The sequence below is a fragment of the Mytilus californianus genome, unplaced genomic scaffold (genome assembly GCF_021869535.1).
Source record: "Mytilus californianus isolate M0D057914Y unplaced genomic scaffold, xbMytCali1.0.p SCAF_6, whole genome shotgun sequence".
Lineage (NCBI taxonomy): Eukaryota > Metazoa > Mollusca > Bivalvia > Mytilida > Mytilidae > Mytilus > Mytilus californianus.
This window is the reverse complement of record NW_026262712.1, coordinates 74,910,238-74,927,877: the sequence shown is the minus strand read 5'-3', so window position 1 is coordinate 74,927,877 and position 17,640 is coordinate 74,910,238. Positions and strand designations below refer to the sequence as shown.

The window sequence follows — 17,640 nt, the reverse complement described above, 5'->3', positions numbered from 1 at the left end:
TTTAAATGAATATCTAAAAAGCTTGTATCTGAAATATACTTTAAGCTTAAATATGCTCTCTTGAAGTTTGAAAGGGAGATAAAATCAATATATACTTCATAAGATCAATGATTTCAGATTATCTCCCATGGAAACTTATTAACAACTTTTTATTCAAACGGATGTCTGATTCTTATGAATATTAAAGATATCTCAAAAGAATATAGTATGAAAGCTTAGATTGGACCTTTTACAGCAATTCAAAAATTAATACCTCCCGTCTTTTGAATGACTCTTTACAATAACAATATGTCATGTATGTATAGACATTTTGAGCCAGATTTTCATAATAGCAATTAATCAGAATTTAAGTCTTATAGGATTGTCAGTATGCTTTATTTTATCACCTTGCACTTTTCTACAGCAGTTGGTTAAAGTTTCTGACCAGTTGAACAGTTTGTTTTGATAAAACAAACTGCAAATTTAGAATGAACTGTGTAGTAGTAGAGCAACACTTACAGTCAAGTCACAGTAAATTGAAAATAAAAGTCAGGTAATCAAGCTATTTCACCTGAATAATTTGATTTTAGCATGTAACAATTTTTTTAGCAATAAGTCAAAAAACTTTAATACAAATCATTTGCATAACATAAATCAAAAGGGTTATGAAATTTTCTCTGTAACATTCAAAATCTTTTAACTTCAATCATCCTTTTAAAAATTTTGGTTTTCAATGCTTTTCAACTATGTACTTTATGTGGCATTTTAACTTTTTTCATTTGAGCGTTTGTAGACAAAACTTGTGTCTGACGTACAAAAATCATTAGCCTGGTATCTTTGGTGAGTTTTTCTGATAAAGATTCTATGATTAATCATGTTATAAAATTGTCATTCCTAAATATGAGAAGAAGCAAATAAATTTAAGCATATTAAAACAAGAGAATGTAAAAACTGAATAGTATTTACTTTCATTTTGATTGTTTATTTAATTGTTAGTCATAGTAATTGTTACATCAACATAATATTTTTTTAGGGAGGGCAACAACATTTGGTTTCTACAAGCAATTATACCAAACAGTAATCATTTCAACTGAAAATCAACTTTTGTCAGTACAGAAAAGTACAAACGCATACAAAACATGTAAAAAGCTGAAAATGGATGTTTACTGAAAAGTAATATTTGCTAAGTAAAATCACTTCGCCGAAAAAAAAATAATGGAAAAACAATTATTTAGAATTTGCTTAATTGCAAGATAGTCAACCATATTCATCTTTTTTTTTAACGATTTCCAAGACATTACCACAAATATAATAATAAACTACTAACAGAAACCAAACTGTTGCCTGCCATATTAGATGAAGGCGTTGTCATGATATCAGCCATGGTTGGGCTACCAAACCCCACGGTGGACGTTGGTTGTCCCATGTTCATTTTGTTCTGTGTAAAACCAAATGGACTATCACCTACACCAGGCTTTGAAATAAAAACAATGTTATCTCATAGTAAATATCAATAATAGTTGATAAATCATGGACTGATCACAGCTAGTGCACACAAAGCTTCTGTTACCCTGGTTGATATAGACAGATATAATTCTATTAAGGCCACAGCAATATTGATATAAGATTTGTTAAAAGCAAAAATAATTTTAAACTTTGTAAAACAATGTAAAAAGATGATTTAACATTGGTACAAAAAATTGTAGCTGTTGGAAGACATGAAAAGCAAGACCAAAATCAAGGAATCCTGAAAAATATGTTACTCCAGAAAACATTTAGTCAATAAAAGAAATCAGACAAAAAGCTTCCCTGGCCTTGAGGAAATTACTGATATGTCCAATTGAAAACTTATAATAATGTCCTGCAAACTTTTAAAATTTCTAATATAGCATTTCTGTATTTCCAGAATCATGAATTATTGCCATGGGCAACCAAGTTCTATTTTATCAGATCACCATGAAATGAAAAATTTAAGAAAAATAGTTTCTATTTCTTTTGCCATATCACTTCATATTTGCTGATTAATTCAAAAGCACATAAAAGCATTATTACAAAATAAATTAAAATGGAACCCTTGGACCAGTACAAGCATTAGTTCACAAGCTTAGTGACAATGTTTCAATATCTGCTGCAAATGGGTTTTTGTGAAAATAATACAATGGATATTTTTCTTCTTGTGTATGAATTTTTTACCTTCGAAGAACCAATTTAATGGAAACAGCCTTTCATACACAGATCAGTGGATTGTTAAGAGAGATAACATATTGTATACAGTCAACCCTTGTTATGACAAATACAATTTGATCAAATCTAATCAAATGTCTTTTAATTTTTCAAGTGAAAATTTTAGCTTAAATTGGATTGGAAATTACTTATTCATTATAAAACTGCTCATTGCAATATTAATTGTTCACTTTTTGTCGGACAAACAGTGAACAATAGTTAAAATTCCAATATCTGTGCTTGTCACAAAAAGAATAGACTGCATATAATATATAAAGAGAATTCCCAATAAAAGTCTGCATTTGGTGACATGAATTCAAACTTAGTGTAAGCTAACAAAATCTACAACATGCATTAAAATCAGTTACTAATCTAACTCCAAATCTGTCAATTTAAATATACCTGGGAACGCTGTGCCATACCAGGATGAGACACATGCATACTGGTTGGCATGGTAACAGATGCAGACATGGAATGGAACTGGTTCTGTTAAATGTTTTATATAAAGAGGATGATAATCAATGAATTAAAACATCTGATTGACTAAGATCAACCACCACCATGCACTGGTAAATTCACTGTGTACTTCCCTCTCCTTGCTTTATAATATTGTTTTTTTATGATACTAAATGTCTATCTTTACATCACAGTTTTTAAATGGCACAGAGAGGAAATTACCTACATAAACTATCACTTAATAGTAAATGAAAATAAGGAAATTATTTGAGTATACTTCAATTTCATATAATCTGATCTGTGTAATATTCTGCTTTGAATTTAATTGATTGGAGTAACTATTTTTAACACACAATTCAGATATTACTAAAATATTTTGTAATGAAAATGTTATGTCCTCGTTTTCACAAAACACCACACTACATGACTCTGTGCTTTATTTTTATGAAACTTATATAAAAGGCAGAAGATTTTTGTTTAATAATTTTGTTTGGTTACTGTTTTAATGACACTTACCAAACATCTCATTTTATTTGTAAGGAGACATATATATTCATGTGATACCATAGATTTAAATTATAGCACAGAAGAAATATCTAAAGAAGATGAACTATACTCAAATATATACATATAAATCTAATTCTAATGATGATCAGGTAAAAAATAATGACTCAGATATACTACCCAGTAATAATTCTTTTTCATCATATACACATTCACAACATATACTAAGTGATTTGAGGACTTAATTAATTTGTGGATTTAAATTTAGTGAATGGATGCAAAAACTATGGGTTCCTTAATTTTTATGGTGCAAAATTTTATGGTTTTATAATAAAGGAGTAGGTCCGGTAAGATATACTACCCAGTAATAATTCTTTTTCATCATATACACATTCACAACATATACTAAGTGATTTGAGGACTTAATTAATTTGTGGATTTAAATTTAGTGAATGGATGCAAAAACTATGGGTTCCTTAATTTTTATGGTGCAAAATTTTATGGTTTTATAATAAAGGAGTAGGTCCGGTAAGATATACTACCCAGTAATAATTCTTTTTCATCATATACACATTCACAACATATACTAAGTGATTTGAGGACTTAATTAATTTGTGGATTTAAATTTAGTGAATGGATGCAAAAACTATGGGTTCCTTAATTTTTATGGTGCAAAATTTTATGGTTTTATAATAAAGGAGTAGGTCCGGTAAGATATACTACCCAGTAATAATTCTTTTTCATCATATACACATTCACAACATATACTAAGTGATTTGAGGACTTAATTAATTTGTGGATTTAAATTTAGTGAATGGATGCAAAAACTATGGGTTCCTTAATTTTTATGGTGCAAAATTTTATGGTTTTATAATAAAGGAGTAGGTCCGGTAAGATATACTACCCAGTAATAATTCTTTTTCATCATATACACATTCACAACATATACTAAGTGATTTGAGGACTTAATTGATTTGTGGATTTAAATTTAGTGAATGGATGCAAAAACTATGGGTTCCTTAATTTTTATGGTGCAAAATTTTATGGTTTTATAATAAAGGAGTAGGTCCGGTAAGATATACTACCCAGTAATAATTCTTTTTCATCATATACACATTCACAACATATACTAAGTGATTTGAGGACTTAATTAATTTGTGGATTTAAATTTAGTGAATGGATGCAAAAACTATGGGTTCCTTAATTTTTATGGTGCAAAATTTTATGGTTTTATAATAAAGGAGTAGGTCGGTAAGATATACTACCCAGTAATAATTCTTTTTCATCATATACACATTCACAACATATACTAAGTGATTTGAGGACTTAATTAATTTGTGGATTTAAATTTAGTGAATGGATGCAAAAACTATGGGTTCCTTAATTTTTATGGTGCAAAATTTTATGGTTTTATAATAAAGGAGTAGGTCCGGTAAGATATACTACCCAGTAATAATTCTTTTTCATCATATACACATTCACAACATATACTAAGTGATTTGAGGACTTAATTAATTTGTGGATTTAAATTTAGTGAATGGATGCAAAAACTATGGGTTCCTTAATTTTTATGGTGCAAAATTTTATGGTTTTATAATAAAGGAGTAGGTCCGGTAAGGGCCGATTTTGGCCTCAAAATTCAGGTTCATTTGATGAAACATTTTGGACACTTTTTAAACACTTAAGTGTCTACTTCAGTCGATTCAATTAGTTTAAGTGAAAGATTTGAACTGATTTAGTCATTAAAGACGCTCAAATTCAAGCTCAAATATGAAAAATCTATCAAATATGCCATAATATGTCACTTTTCAGATGGTTTTTGTCAAAAATGAAAGTGGCCGCATCCGTGTTCATTCTCAACCTTTATATATGTTATGTATTATCATCAAATACAACTTACATTTAAATATTAAGAATGAACACAAATGCGGCCACTTTCATTTCAGACGGAAACCGTCATAAAATTAACCAAAATGCTGAAATTTCGAAGATTTCAGTGATTTAGCATGACTTAATGATGCTATTACCCGATACATGTGCATTGTATTGTCAAAAACAATCCATATTTATGTAACAGAAGTATTCTTCTTTCCAATAAATAGCTAAAAATTTACATTTTAACAATTTTGTAAAACTGCTATATTTTGGGGCCAAAAAGGGGTCTTACTGGGCCTACTCCTTTCTCTTTCAAATAAACATAGTACTTTGAGAATTCATATTGAAATTGCACTGCCTATTCTCATGATTCTCAATTTAGTAATGTAAGTTGTTCTATGTCAAATATAAACCTTTTCGTATAAATAATAAAAGGGAGGAGTCATACCTTGTCATGGAGATATCTTTAATGCTTACTCCATGATCTAGGATTTAATTTTGTGTGTCAAAGATGCAACCATAAAAAAAAAATCCCCACAGGACCTTGTACATGTGTTATAGCACCATGGTAACATGTTGCAATATATTTTGCCATTGTGCTATCTGAATTGATTATAGTATAAATGTGGTGCTATACTTTTAGAAAAACAGTGCTATTTGCATAATTTGAAATCCCATGGTGCTATAAGAAAACAAAACTGGGAAGAACACTAATCTGATTAACCAAAAAATGTTAATCTAAAACCCATATAACTAATATTCGTGAAATTAAATAAATCCCCAATATTGTAAAACAAAGTGTATTAAAAAATGAAAACTTCTCTACAGGTGGTACCAACTTTTTGTCAAAAAAAAAACGTAAAATTCATATTCATGTCAAAATTTCAAAATCCTTTTCTTCTGTAACAAATTTACCTAAATTCTAAAAATAATTCCACAATTAAGGCATATTGACTTTTTTTAATCCGTCCATAAATATATTTAAATTTCAGTTCTTTGTAAATTAATGGCAAAAAGTTGATAAATATAACATGTTTCTATTTCAATATCCTCTTTTTCTTTGTATTATCACACTAATGATGGCATTAGTAGAGCTATATGTACTTAAAATACTTCATACAAAGTATGATGATAACTGATATCAAATTTGAAAATTTTACCACAAAAATAAGTATTCAATTCAATTTCACTAAAAATGACAAAAGGTTATTGTTTCACTTTGTAACCTTCTAAATTGAGAACAGTGAAACAGAACCACTTTTTGTACACACAATAAATGAAAAAAAATGAATGAAAAAATATGCAAACAATGGTTCTAACTTCTCAGGCATTGGCATCAGTTATTATATATTAATAAAGTTATAAAATCTTTACAGTCTAAACATTTTACATAATTTTTTTGTTTGTAAAATTTTTCACATCCTGAAAACTAAAATTAATCTCCTTTTTAATTTCAAAATATTGCAATTCAGGTTTTTAGACTCTTCATTTTCTTGTTTTTATTTTTTCATGCGTTAAAAAAGCCTCAGAAGATAAAAGATGATGTTTTGCCTAAATGAATTACATAAAAAATTGATGGGTTTATGTAACTAAAAATATGAAGGTTCACAAAGAATAAAACTTCTGAAGATTTCTTGTTTTACAAAACAAAAACATGCATGGTCAGTTAAAAACACATACAAAATATAAATAAACTGTTGATACCTAGATATGCCTCGCCTGTATGCAAATGTTGAAATTAAATGTTGATGCCACTGATACCGGAAACAGCATGCCTAAGTCTGGCCTCCCAGACCTCATTGAGGTGAAACAAAAATATTTATTTATCTATGTAATTTCTGCTTTGTAAATCAAGAAATCAATATCAAATTAACATGCCCATACCTGTTGTCCCATGTTGTCCAAACCACCAAACTGATTTGGAAACTGTTGTTGTTGTTGTTGTTGATTCTGACCCTGACCATACATTTGGGGCTGTTGTGCTTGTTGGCTCTGCTGTTGTTGTTGTTGTTGTTGTGATGGATGTTGTCCTATTTGTTGACCTTGAATTGTAAGCTGAGTTGTCTGATTTGGCTGTTGTCCAAAGTTTGAAATCTGTTGTTGTTGTTGTTGGAATTGTGATGTTGGAGGTTGGTTGATTGGTGAATTGGCGGAGTATGGTGATGACTGCATGCTTTGGAGATTAGACTGCATGTTAGGATCTATAAAGTACATATCTATAAATTATGATAGAACCTTTTATTATACGACTGCATGATCAGAAGCTGTGTTGGATGATGAAGTCAAAGAATTTCTATTGTTCATATTCAAAATTAAATAATTTTTTGTTAATCAACAGAAAATAAAAACATTTTCTAAAAGACTGAAGATTGATTGATGGATGTATAACATCCAGGACAGATTCAATATACACATTCATGAGGGAAAATGTACCATGTCAGGCTACCTGGATCATGTGTTATTCATTGTTGTGCCTCTTTGTTTAAACATCTGTTTTTTTTTTTTGTAGATGAGTTTCAGTTGACGTGGTACAGTACGGGTAGAGACTTATTATTATGGATGTCTTAATCCGTCTAGATGTCAGACTGGCGGGACAGTTGTCTCAGTGTAATTAACACCTGCTGTGATATTAACCTGTACAATATCCGAGTGGAAGGTCGTAAATCAATCTGTACCAGGTTGATTAGAATTAAATTTTACCTGTAAAGATATTTTAGTATTTATGGAGGATAGATAATAAATGTAAAATATTGTTTTGTATTCAAAGAAAAAATTACAATAAAAATAAAAATGTAATATCATGAATATGGGATCAACTTTTTTTTAACTTGAAAATGAAAGAAAGACGATTTTTAACAATGTACGTACTGTAAAAATGTGTTGCCAATTATAATAATTGTGTTTGTGCCAATAAACTATTTGTATTTGTATTTGTAAACCGTAAATATTTCATTTTATTCAAAATTATAACAACCAGGACTGTTTTCAATCGAAGTTTTAATCAAAATGTTGAGACATCAATCCCGTAAATTATACGAGTTTTCGTTGATGGTTACAATATTTCCCCCTTTTAACGTCCTGTTCCCTTAAAGTTATTAATAGAAACACAATTTTAAGTATAAGGCCAACATATCATATTTATAAAGTATATAAACAAATTGGATATAGGCATTGTGAATAAACTGTTCTTTTCCTTACGATACCACGTTCCCCGTCGGAGCCTCTACGTCTATTCATACCAGTCAATCATTTCTCACAAGTAAAACAATTTAATCAGCCAGATCATCCGTGCTTTCTATTTTGACATATATTTCCCGTTAATCTCTTTGAAACAATTGTTTTTTTACAATATTTATAACGCAGTGATCATCTTTCGATTCCTAGTTTTTATATAAAAAAAACTTTTCATATGCACGTCAATATTCTATGATCCAGCATTATTTTAAATTTTGTTTGTTAATAAATTTACATATAATGGAAATAACAGATTTGTTGACACTTGTTGTATTATAACAAAGATATTGCCTTTCTATTTCCATGTTTGAAATTTTAATGAAAATCGTGTTTTTTATAAACATATTTTACGAATTGTGTCAATCAATACATGAAGATCAAAGTTTAACACTATTCACGATCAGCCGTCTTTACTTTTGCGTCGTATTTCTAGCCATTCTCTAAAGCTCGTGCAGTCAGAAAGATTTTGTAAATCGATGCCGGCAGTTTAAATTGTATAATTCCCGAACTTTAAAGGAGGTGTCCGAGAATTATTTAAATAGGAATCTGGGTGTTGACTAATAAATATAATAAATAAAATAGTAAAAGAAGACTAAAGCTTGTTTTGTTTATAATTACAAGGATTAAATTTTCTATTCTGGTAAATCAATTATTAATGGATCTCGATCATGAGCCTCAAAACTAACGCACAATACTGCCAATCATTACGTATCAAATTAAATCATGAATGGATTTTCCCACGGTCGGTCAGTAAGGTCACCTGTGTTAACTGTAACGATATTTCCCGCCATATGAAAATCACGTGCATTTGACAAAATTAATCCCAGCTATTTTTAGCATTCAACATTGTATTGTGAGTGAAGTCAAGTACAAAGTTCAACCACATGCTGTTGATCACTGATAAGTGTATCATGGAATTGTCTTTTCACGGCAAATATTTTTTTTAGATTGGTGTCAAAAATACAACATGCAAGTTAACATGCATTGTGCGTAAATTAATATTATGCAATTAAGAGTCAATGCAGCACCATAAAATTATTTAAATAGGAGAAATTGCATTTCTTTAAGACTACAAATCATAGTAAATATTTAATTAACTGGTCATCAAACGATTGAATGCTTCTAGTTTTAATGTCCATTCGTGTCAGTGGCAATTATTTCATGCATATTTAACAAACACAGAAATATCAAAATAAACCTAATCCCCGAGAAATATCGTTATCTTCTTCTAGTGTTATTATTTGCGTACTACTTTAGTTATATATCACCAACTTTCGGACAATATTTGTTTACAGTAAAAAGTAAATTCACAATTATAAAGAATCACCTAACTACTAGTATACAATTATTGCTCACTGTAATTATTTTTATTTCAGAACTGACCCAACGCAGACTGAATATTAAATACAAATGTAGTGTTGTCAAACTAAAACGTATGCAGCAGCACTTTGCACATCATTCTGCTAATCAATGGGTTTACGTGGAAAATAAATCAGTAAAACAAAAATAACCTTCCAGAAATTAAAGAGAAAATATTTTAAAAACTGTATGCCAACAAATACGAAAAACATACATAACAAAAAAAAAACAGGGAACATAGAAAATAATATTTTGAGGAATATAAACAGCATTTGAAATACAAAAAGCCATAATTAAAAAAATAGGCTATTTTTATTAAAACAAAGTTGTTTCCAGTACTTCACCTGTAAAAATATTTTATGTCAAATACGATGTAGAACTAATCAATAAAGTGACTGAGAGGTTTAAATCACAGGTAACCTGATTCTGAAATCAGTGAAGCGTAATAATCTTGTAGCACGGATTGAGATGAAAGGACAATTATATTACGGTTCACACCTGGATCTGTTGATTAATGACCATACTACCTACCATAAAAATGTCGGATTATTCATTTCCGACATGTCCCAGTCCGTTATTTATAGTAATAAGTCTCTACCCGTACTGTATGTTGTACGGACTGATATTTTTGGTGATACCTGTTATCCTTGTTATATATTATATGTTTTAAAACTATATGGAACCCTGTTTGTACTAAACCTACCTATTTAGAAGGATTTTCAACATTCTAGATATCAAGGCAACAATTTGCATTAGGACATGCCATTCTAAACAGAACAGACACATTATTATGACCCAGCAATTTTAAAGTATGTGGCTTGACCTAACTAAGGATTGAACCAGGACACATCACATAGGGAACTTTAAGGATTTTGAATCTTGACACATGGCACATATACTTAATAAGGGTTCTGTACAGGGAACATTGGAGAGATTTTGAACCAGGACACATGGTCCACTTACTTGATGAGGGTGCTGTAGAGGGAACTTTAAAGAGATTTTGAATCCTAACACATGACACTTACTTGATGAGGGTGCTGTAGAGGGAATTTTGAAGAAATTTTAAATCCTGACACACGACACACTTACTCTATGAGGGTGCTGTAGAGGGAACTTTGAAGAGATTTTAAATCCTGAAAAATGACACACTTACTTGAGAGTGCTGTAGAGGGAACTTTGGAGAGATTTTAAATCCTGACACATGACACACTTACTTGATGAGAGTTCTATATAGGGAACTTTGAAGAGATTTTGAATCCTGACACATGACACACTTACTTGATGAGGGTGCTGTAGAGGGAACTTTGAAGAGATTTTGAATCCTGACACATGACACACTTACTTGATGAGGGTGCTGTAGAGGGAACTTTGAAGAGATTTTGATCCTGTGGCTGAGACTGATTTCCATCTGCTGGACTAAACACAACTGTACTTGAAGGTGAATAGGCACGACTGAGTGGAGCATTTGGAATGGAAAAAGGTGGGGATGGACAAACATCAGATCCTAAAAATATAAAGCAAATAATATTAATTCAGTCATCAACAATCCATTATAAGATAACTATTCTCCAAATTTTATAAAATACATTTTTGTATTTGCTTGTTTAATGTTTATTTTGTGTCCTGGTAACTAGAGGTTCATTTAAATACTATTCAAAAAGTAATTTCTTGCATTCAAAATTTCTTTTGACTTGTTCGGTATATTTATCAGTGTAATGCATACAGTGTACTCTCCTCATCTATGACTTATGGAACTAACATGTAGTATTTAAGCAAATACATATCTTATCACCAGTTTTTGGTGGGGTTCGTGTTGCTCAGTCTTTAATTTTCTATGTTGTGTTTTCTGTACTATTGTTTGTCTGTTTGTCTTTTTCTTTTTTAGCCATGGCGTTGTCAGTTTATTTTGACTTATGAGTTTGAATGTCCCTTTGGTATCTTTAGCCTCTCTTTTATCATTAGGTCTGGAAAAATCTTAACCAAGTTGCTCATATATAATATATACTTTACTTACAGTTAAATATGGTATTGAGTACATATAAATGTATAAAGACTAAAATAACAATGTTAAATCTACTGTTTTTTTTAATGGTAACCATTTTCAATGTCTAATAATACTAATATACATACTTTGGTCTAATTTAATATCTTTGGTAGAATCTACTGACGGACTCAAAGATCTCTCTGAAAATATCAACACAATGCATTTAATACAAAATGAGAAACTTTCTTGAATTCACTGCCATCTGTTTTAACATATATTGATATAAATACAGGGCTACATGTATTTCTACACTTATTTCATTTATTCATCATCATTATGATCATTATTTTGTTTCATGATTTATTTTTGTTTATTATACTGTATTCTAAATTTCCCTAATAAATCTTTATAACAGGAGAGTCAAATAAAGTGTTTTTGACATGCAGTTGTGTACCAATATTAGTTTCATTATTTAGCACTTTCTACATATTACTATCATTTTGGTTTTGCTGTGATGTATGAGTTCTAAAACTTGACAATGTATACTTTCAAAATGATGAACAGCAGTAAAAGTCTTTCCTTTAAAACAATGGTTTATTCATAGTATATCTTTGGAAATGTTTTTTCCTGCCCATTCACCCAAAATTCTTCTTTTCTCTAACAAATGATCACAATCTACTGTGGATTCATTTATTTTCGTGGGTACTAATTTTCGTGGATTGAGAAAAAATTGCATTTTTCGAGGATATTTGATTTCTAGGTTTTGCCAAAGTTTGCATATACATATAAGACTATAGGAAATGTGTTATTCATTGAACTTTTAATTTCGTGGTTCACCTGTAACAATGAATTCCATGAAAATTGATATTCAACAAATAATAATGAATCCAGAGTATACACAACTTATTGCAAAATAAATCTATAGAATTAATAAAAGTAACATAATTACCTTCCAGCTGATAGCCATGTAATAATATATGATGTCGTGGATCAACAGTGAAATTATTACTGGACATCATTGGCATTTCTTGATTGCTTGACTTTAAAATCATAAAACATTTATTAAAATTCCTAATAACTAATCATTTTTCGTGAAGCAAAATTAACATCATAAGAGAAACAATAATCAAACAAGATTATTACTTTTAAGTCTTTATATTTGGTGTTATTTGTGCTTCATGCAGATCTGACGAGTTAAGCTATTTACAACTGATTTTTACAGTTGTTCTAATGTTGTACAGTTACACCACTGTCCCAGGTTAGGGCAGAGTTGAGGTCTCACCAACATGCTTTAAAGCTGACTACTGTAAATTCAGAAATTATTGCGATGTTTTTATTATTGCGAAAAATGCGACAGGGTTATAATCGCAATAATTTAAACTCGCATTTTGAAATTTTTTATATGAATTAAACAGGATTTTTCTCAATATCGCAAAAATTAAAATCGCATTTTAGTTTAAAATGATAAAATCGCAATAATAAATGCACGCAATAATTTCTGAATTTACAGTATTTGGTATGGGGTTTTCTCATTGTTGAAGGCTGTACAGTGACTAATTATAGTTGTAAACTTATATTTCATTTGGTCTCTGGAGGAGAGTTGTCTCATTGACAATCATACCACATCTTCTAATTTTATATTTATCCAGCCACATTCTGTATCTGTAATATCACTATTTTGTCATTTGATTGTATCAAGGCTGTACTGTGAGTTATAATCCTCGCAAACAGGTCTTTTGGATCTTGGTGGAATGTTGTCTCATTGGCAATCATACTACATCTCCTCACAAACAACATAAAGCACCATTTTTTAATCAATCAATGACCATAACTTGTGAATGTCGAGAGTCAAAATTGTAAACATTCAGTTTGAACTCCATTTGCCATGAGAATCAACAAATTAAGATTTTAAAAGAACTGGTCACATAGCTTTCAAGAATCTGCTGCATGTATGCTGAACTACCTAAAATTAATGACCATATTTTTCCGTAAACCTGGTTCAAAATGGTTTTATATATAATTCATACTTTTACAAATTGTGACTTGGATGGAGAGTTGTCTCATTGGCACTCATACCACATCTTCTTATATCTAATTTATAGAACTATATTTTACCTCTTCGTACATCTTCTGTAATGCTGCTATCTTCCTTGGGGAAATAATACTCAGATTGATTCTCCTCTGAAATACAAAACATATCTTTATAAAGTCATCATCAACAAACATATGTTAATATAGCATAAATTTTTTATTAAGGCCTCTGATTTTCATCCTGTAATGTTAACTTTATCAACTTTCCAAATTTTTAGCTTTATTCTATTTATAAAGCATACTCATTCATGTAACACATAGATGTAATCTTGTACTAGTTCTCTGAACTGATTCTAATGAACTGATTTTAAAGCTGGTTACCTGAGCCATCATGCCTGCCAGCTGATCACATGTGAATCCTAAGTATCTTGGACTTTCTTGACTAGGCATCTGATAAGGTGGGGAATTACATACCAAGATGCAATGTTTGGACACTTGGTTTCTGTAATATAAAGAGGAAAGTATTATTAACAGGTTATTGAGTAAAATGTTATTGACTGATTGCTGTTTAATTCCAGTGGCAAATATTACATACACATTCAGGATGATGACATATTAATGTGATATAAAGTTACCTTGCATATGCTGAGGCTGGAATTTTTACATGGTAGGGTACTAAGTAACATTTTACAGGGAGAAATATGACCCTACAGAGCCTCATTATTCTGACTCTGAGCTGACGTACCTGGCAGAGGAACAGTGCCTCTATCATAAAGTCTTTGGTTTTCTGCTGCTGGAGGGAGACCCAACAATCTTCAACACTTGAGGTGAACAAACTACCACAATAACACTTAACCATAAAGTAAAGCATTCTCACAACATAGACATATAAATGTTTGTTGCATCTTATTGGATAATTTTCAGTGTATCTGCCAGACTAAATATGAATCAGTAATCTAAGTGTGTGTGTACCAGGTCTCTATACATTAGAAGCATCAGTAGTTTACAGATGTTTAACAGTAATAAAAGTCTATCTATAATTTGTTCAATAACACAGATTCAGTCAATATTGGTATATTGGTTTAAGGGTCTAATTCACTGACATTTCACAATCATCCAGATTCAGTAAATAATAGTATACTGTGGATTCATTATTATTCGTGAAATACCAATTTTCGTTGATTTTTTGGGTAGAGGTTAACCATGAATTTTAATGTTCAACAATGTACTAGTTTCCTATAGGCTTGTTTGTTGACTTTGGCAAAACCATGAAGTAAATATCCACATAAATACAATGTTTCTTTAATCCATGAAAATTGGTACCCATGAAAATAAATAAATCCACAATATTGGTTTAAGGGTATACATGTATTTCATCAATATTTCACAAAATGATCATGATGACCCAGATTTAGCAATAAGGCTTTTTTTCACCAACATTTTACAACGATCCAGATTCTATCAATTATGGTAACCCTATTGGTCTATTTCACCATTATTCAACAATGATCTAGATTCAATCAATATTGGCTTACTGGTCTAAAGGTCTATTTCACCTATATTTTCCAATGATCCAAATTCAATCAATATTGGTATATTGGTCTATGGGTCTATTTCGCCATTACTTTCCAATGATCCAGCTTCAGTCAGAATTGTTATCAATATTAGTCTTTGGTTTTTTAATATTCCTTTACTAAAAGCTTATTTGAGATTCTATTTTTGCCAGTTTATTTTGGTATACATACAGTACACTTTATACCAGAGGAGTCAACTTGTAGGCTATTTGTATATGTGGTAATAAAATATCATAAATTCATATATTCTATTGTGTATCATTTCATTTTCATGAAAGAGAAGCAATGAATTTACCCAACAGACTGTTTTCTAAGTTTTGCTAAGTCATCAAAAACATGAAGAGCTGTACTAAGTCCTTCAGCTATGTGACTACATGTTTCTCCTCCTCCACCAATAAATCTACAATAAAAAAATGACAATAGTCAAATTAAACATTAGTACAATTACTAATTGGTGTCAATCAAAATGTCACATTTTGTCTCTGGATAGTAATATTGTTTGTAATTGACCACCCTTTAACATTTTCAACAGATAAGTGAAAAAAATATTTTGTTATGACATGATTGCCAATGAGACAACTTAAAATCCACCAGATTTCAAAAAGATGTGGATTTAAACAAGTTTATCTAACATTGAATTATAATTTACTAAACTGAAACAATAAAAAAACAAGAGGCTGTCAGAGTGACAGCAAACCAGATTTCCTGCAGAGGTCGAACCTTGAACAGTTGAGCAATAATGGACACTACATTTAAGCTTAAAACAGCTCTGAATTTGGATTGTGATTGAATATTTGACACAGCATAGGTTTGTGACACAAAATGAATGTGGTCAAAGAACTAAAAAATTTGAAATTGGACATTTACCTATTATGGTCCAATACCCAAAATCTAAGTACATTGTTAGAATCAGCATATCAAAGAACCCCAAGAATTCAATTTTTGGACCTCAATGTGGACAAATTTGATAAAGGAGCCCACAATCCAAATTCTCTAAATACCGGTACATTGTTAGATTCAGCATTTCTAAGAACCCCATAAATTCAATCTTTGTTGAATCAAACAAAGTTTAATTTTGGACCCTGATTTGAAGCAACTTGAAAACTGGGCCCAAAAATCATATATTTAAATACAGGTTTAGATTCAGCATTTGAAAGAACCCTATATTGTTTAATTTATGTTGAAATGAAACACAGTTTAATTTTATCCATATAATTTTCTGTTCAAAGGGAAATAACTCAAACTGAATAAACGAGTGAAACTGTGAGCTACTGCTCACTGATGATACCCCTGCCGCAAGTGGATAATTTTAATAGTGTAAAAATATGTAAGTGTTTGGTAAACGGGAAGTTGTTGAGTGATGAATCTGAAAACGCATCACATGGTATAGCTGACTTATATAAACCCTAAAACCAAATTTCAGAAATCCTTGTAATGTAGTTCCTGAGAAAAATGTGACGAAAACTTTCAACTTGGCTATCATGTGTAAAATGATACAAGTGTTCGGTAAACAGGAAGTTGTTGAGTGATGAATCTGAAAACACATCACACGGTATAGCTGACTCATATAAACCCTAAAACCAAATTTCAGAAATCCTTGTAATGTAGTTCCTGAGAAAGATGCGACGAAAAATATTCATGGGACGGACTGACAGAGGTAAAACAGTATAACCCCACCCCCCCTTTTTTAAAGCGGGGGTATAATTATGAACACATAGTTCTCTAAAATTAGATATGATTTAACCACTATTTTCTTAAATTAGATATTATGTTACACAATGTATATCTATTTTCAAATTATAATCAAATATAATTAATAGTTCCAAATATTTTTTCTTTCATTTGTCACAAACTAATATAGATCTGCAACTTATCTATCAATGTCATCAACTTTATCTACACAATGTAATGTAACCAAATATACCCTTTAATGAAAATAGATTATTATCAATATAAAGGAGTTCACTTCATCAAAAAAAAAAATTATATATATAGCATTCAGAAAATTAGTTTATACAGAATAACAAACAAACCTACCACAAAATTCTTCAAACAATTTACCAAAGAAAAGAAAAAAAAATCCAAAATGTCATTTATCATTCATACAATGTCTTTTAAAAATCTTTTAAAAAATGAGTAATTTCCCTTCGAACAGAATGGAGTAATTAATAAGAATTTCATCAAAAATTGAATTCTTGGGAAAGGGCTATAACTCAACAATGAGAGAAGCTAAAATCGTGAAAATTGATCTTGACCTTCATTTAGTCACAGGAAATAACGCATCTTAATTTGAAAAAAATTCGTCAAAGCGTTTTCATGTTGATGAACAGACACTGTTGGGCAGCCGCCCGCTTGCCCACCCGCCCGCTGTACATCCTCAAATCAATAACTGATTTTTCTTTCGAAAATCTGGTTAAAGAC

At 30.4% G+C, this 17,640-nt stretch overlaps 1 protein-coding gene across 5 annotated transcripts in view; it reads right to left on the bottom strand.

Annotated features, from left to right (window-relative positions):
- Positions 1–17,640, bottom strand: part of LOC127706337 (mediator of RNA polymerase II transcription subunit 25-like) — a 45,179-nt gene that overhangs the window by 17,381 nt on the left and 10,158 nt on the right. For 2 of the 5 annotated variants that reach the window (XM_052210873.1, XM_052210874.1), the window contains exons 4-12: positions 15,515–15,619; positions 14,027–14,147; positions 13,730–13,795; positions 12,564–12,654; positions 11,761–11,814; positions 10,973–11,134; positions 6,922–7,238; positions 2,605–2,688; positions 1,307–1,453 (exon numbers count right to left, since the gene is read on the bottom strand). In XM_052210873.1, the coding sequence (XP_052066833.1) occupies positions 1,307–1,453; positions 2,605–2,688; positions 6,922–7,238; positions 10,973–11,134; positions 11,761–11,814; positions 12,564–12,654; positions 13,730–13,795; positions 14,027–14,147; positions 15,515–15,619 (1,147 nt within the window). The remainder of the gene's footprint in view (positions 1–1,306; positions 1,454–2,604; positions 2,689–6,921; positions 7,239–10,972; positions 11,135–11,760; positions 11,815–12,563; positions 12,655–13,729; positions 13,796–14,026; positions 14,148–15,514; positions 15,620–17,640) is intronic. The other 3 variants (XM_052210876.1, XM_052210875.1, XM_052210877.1) reach the window with 3 other exon arrangements.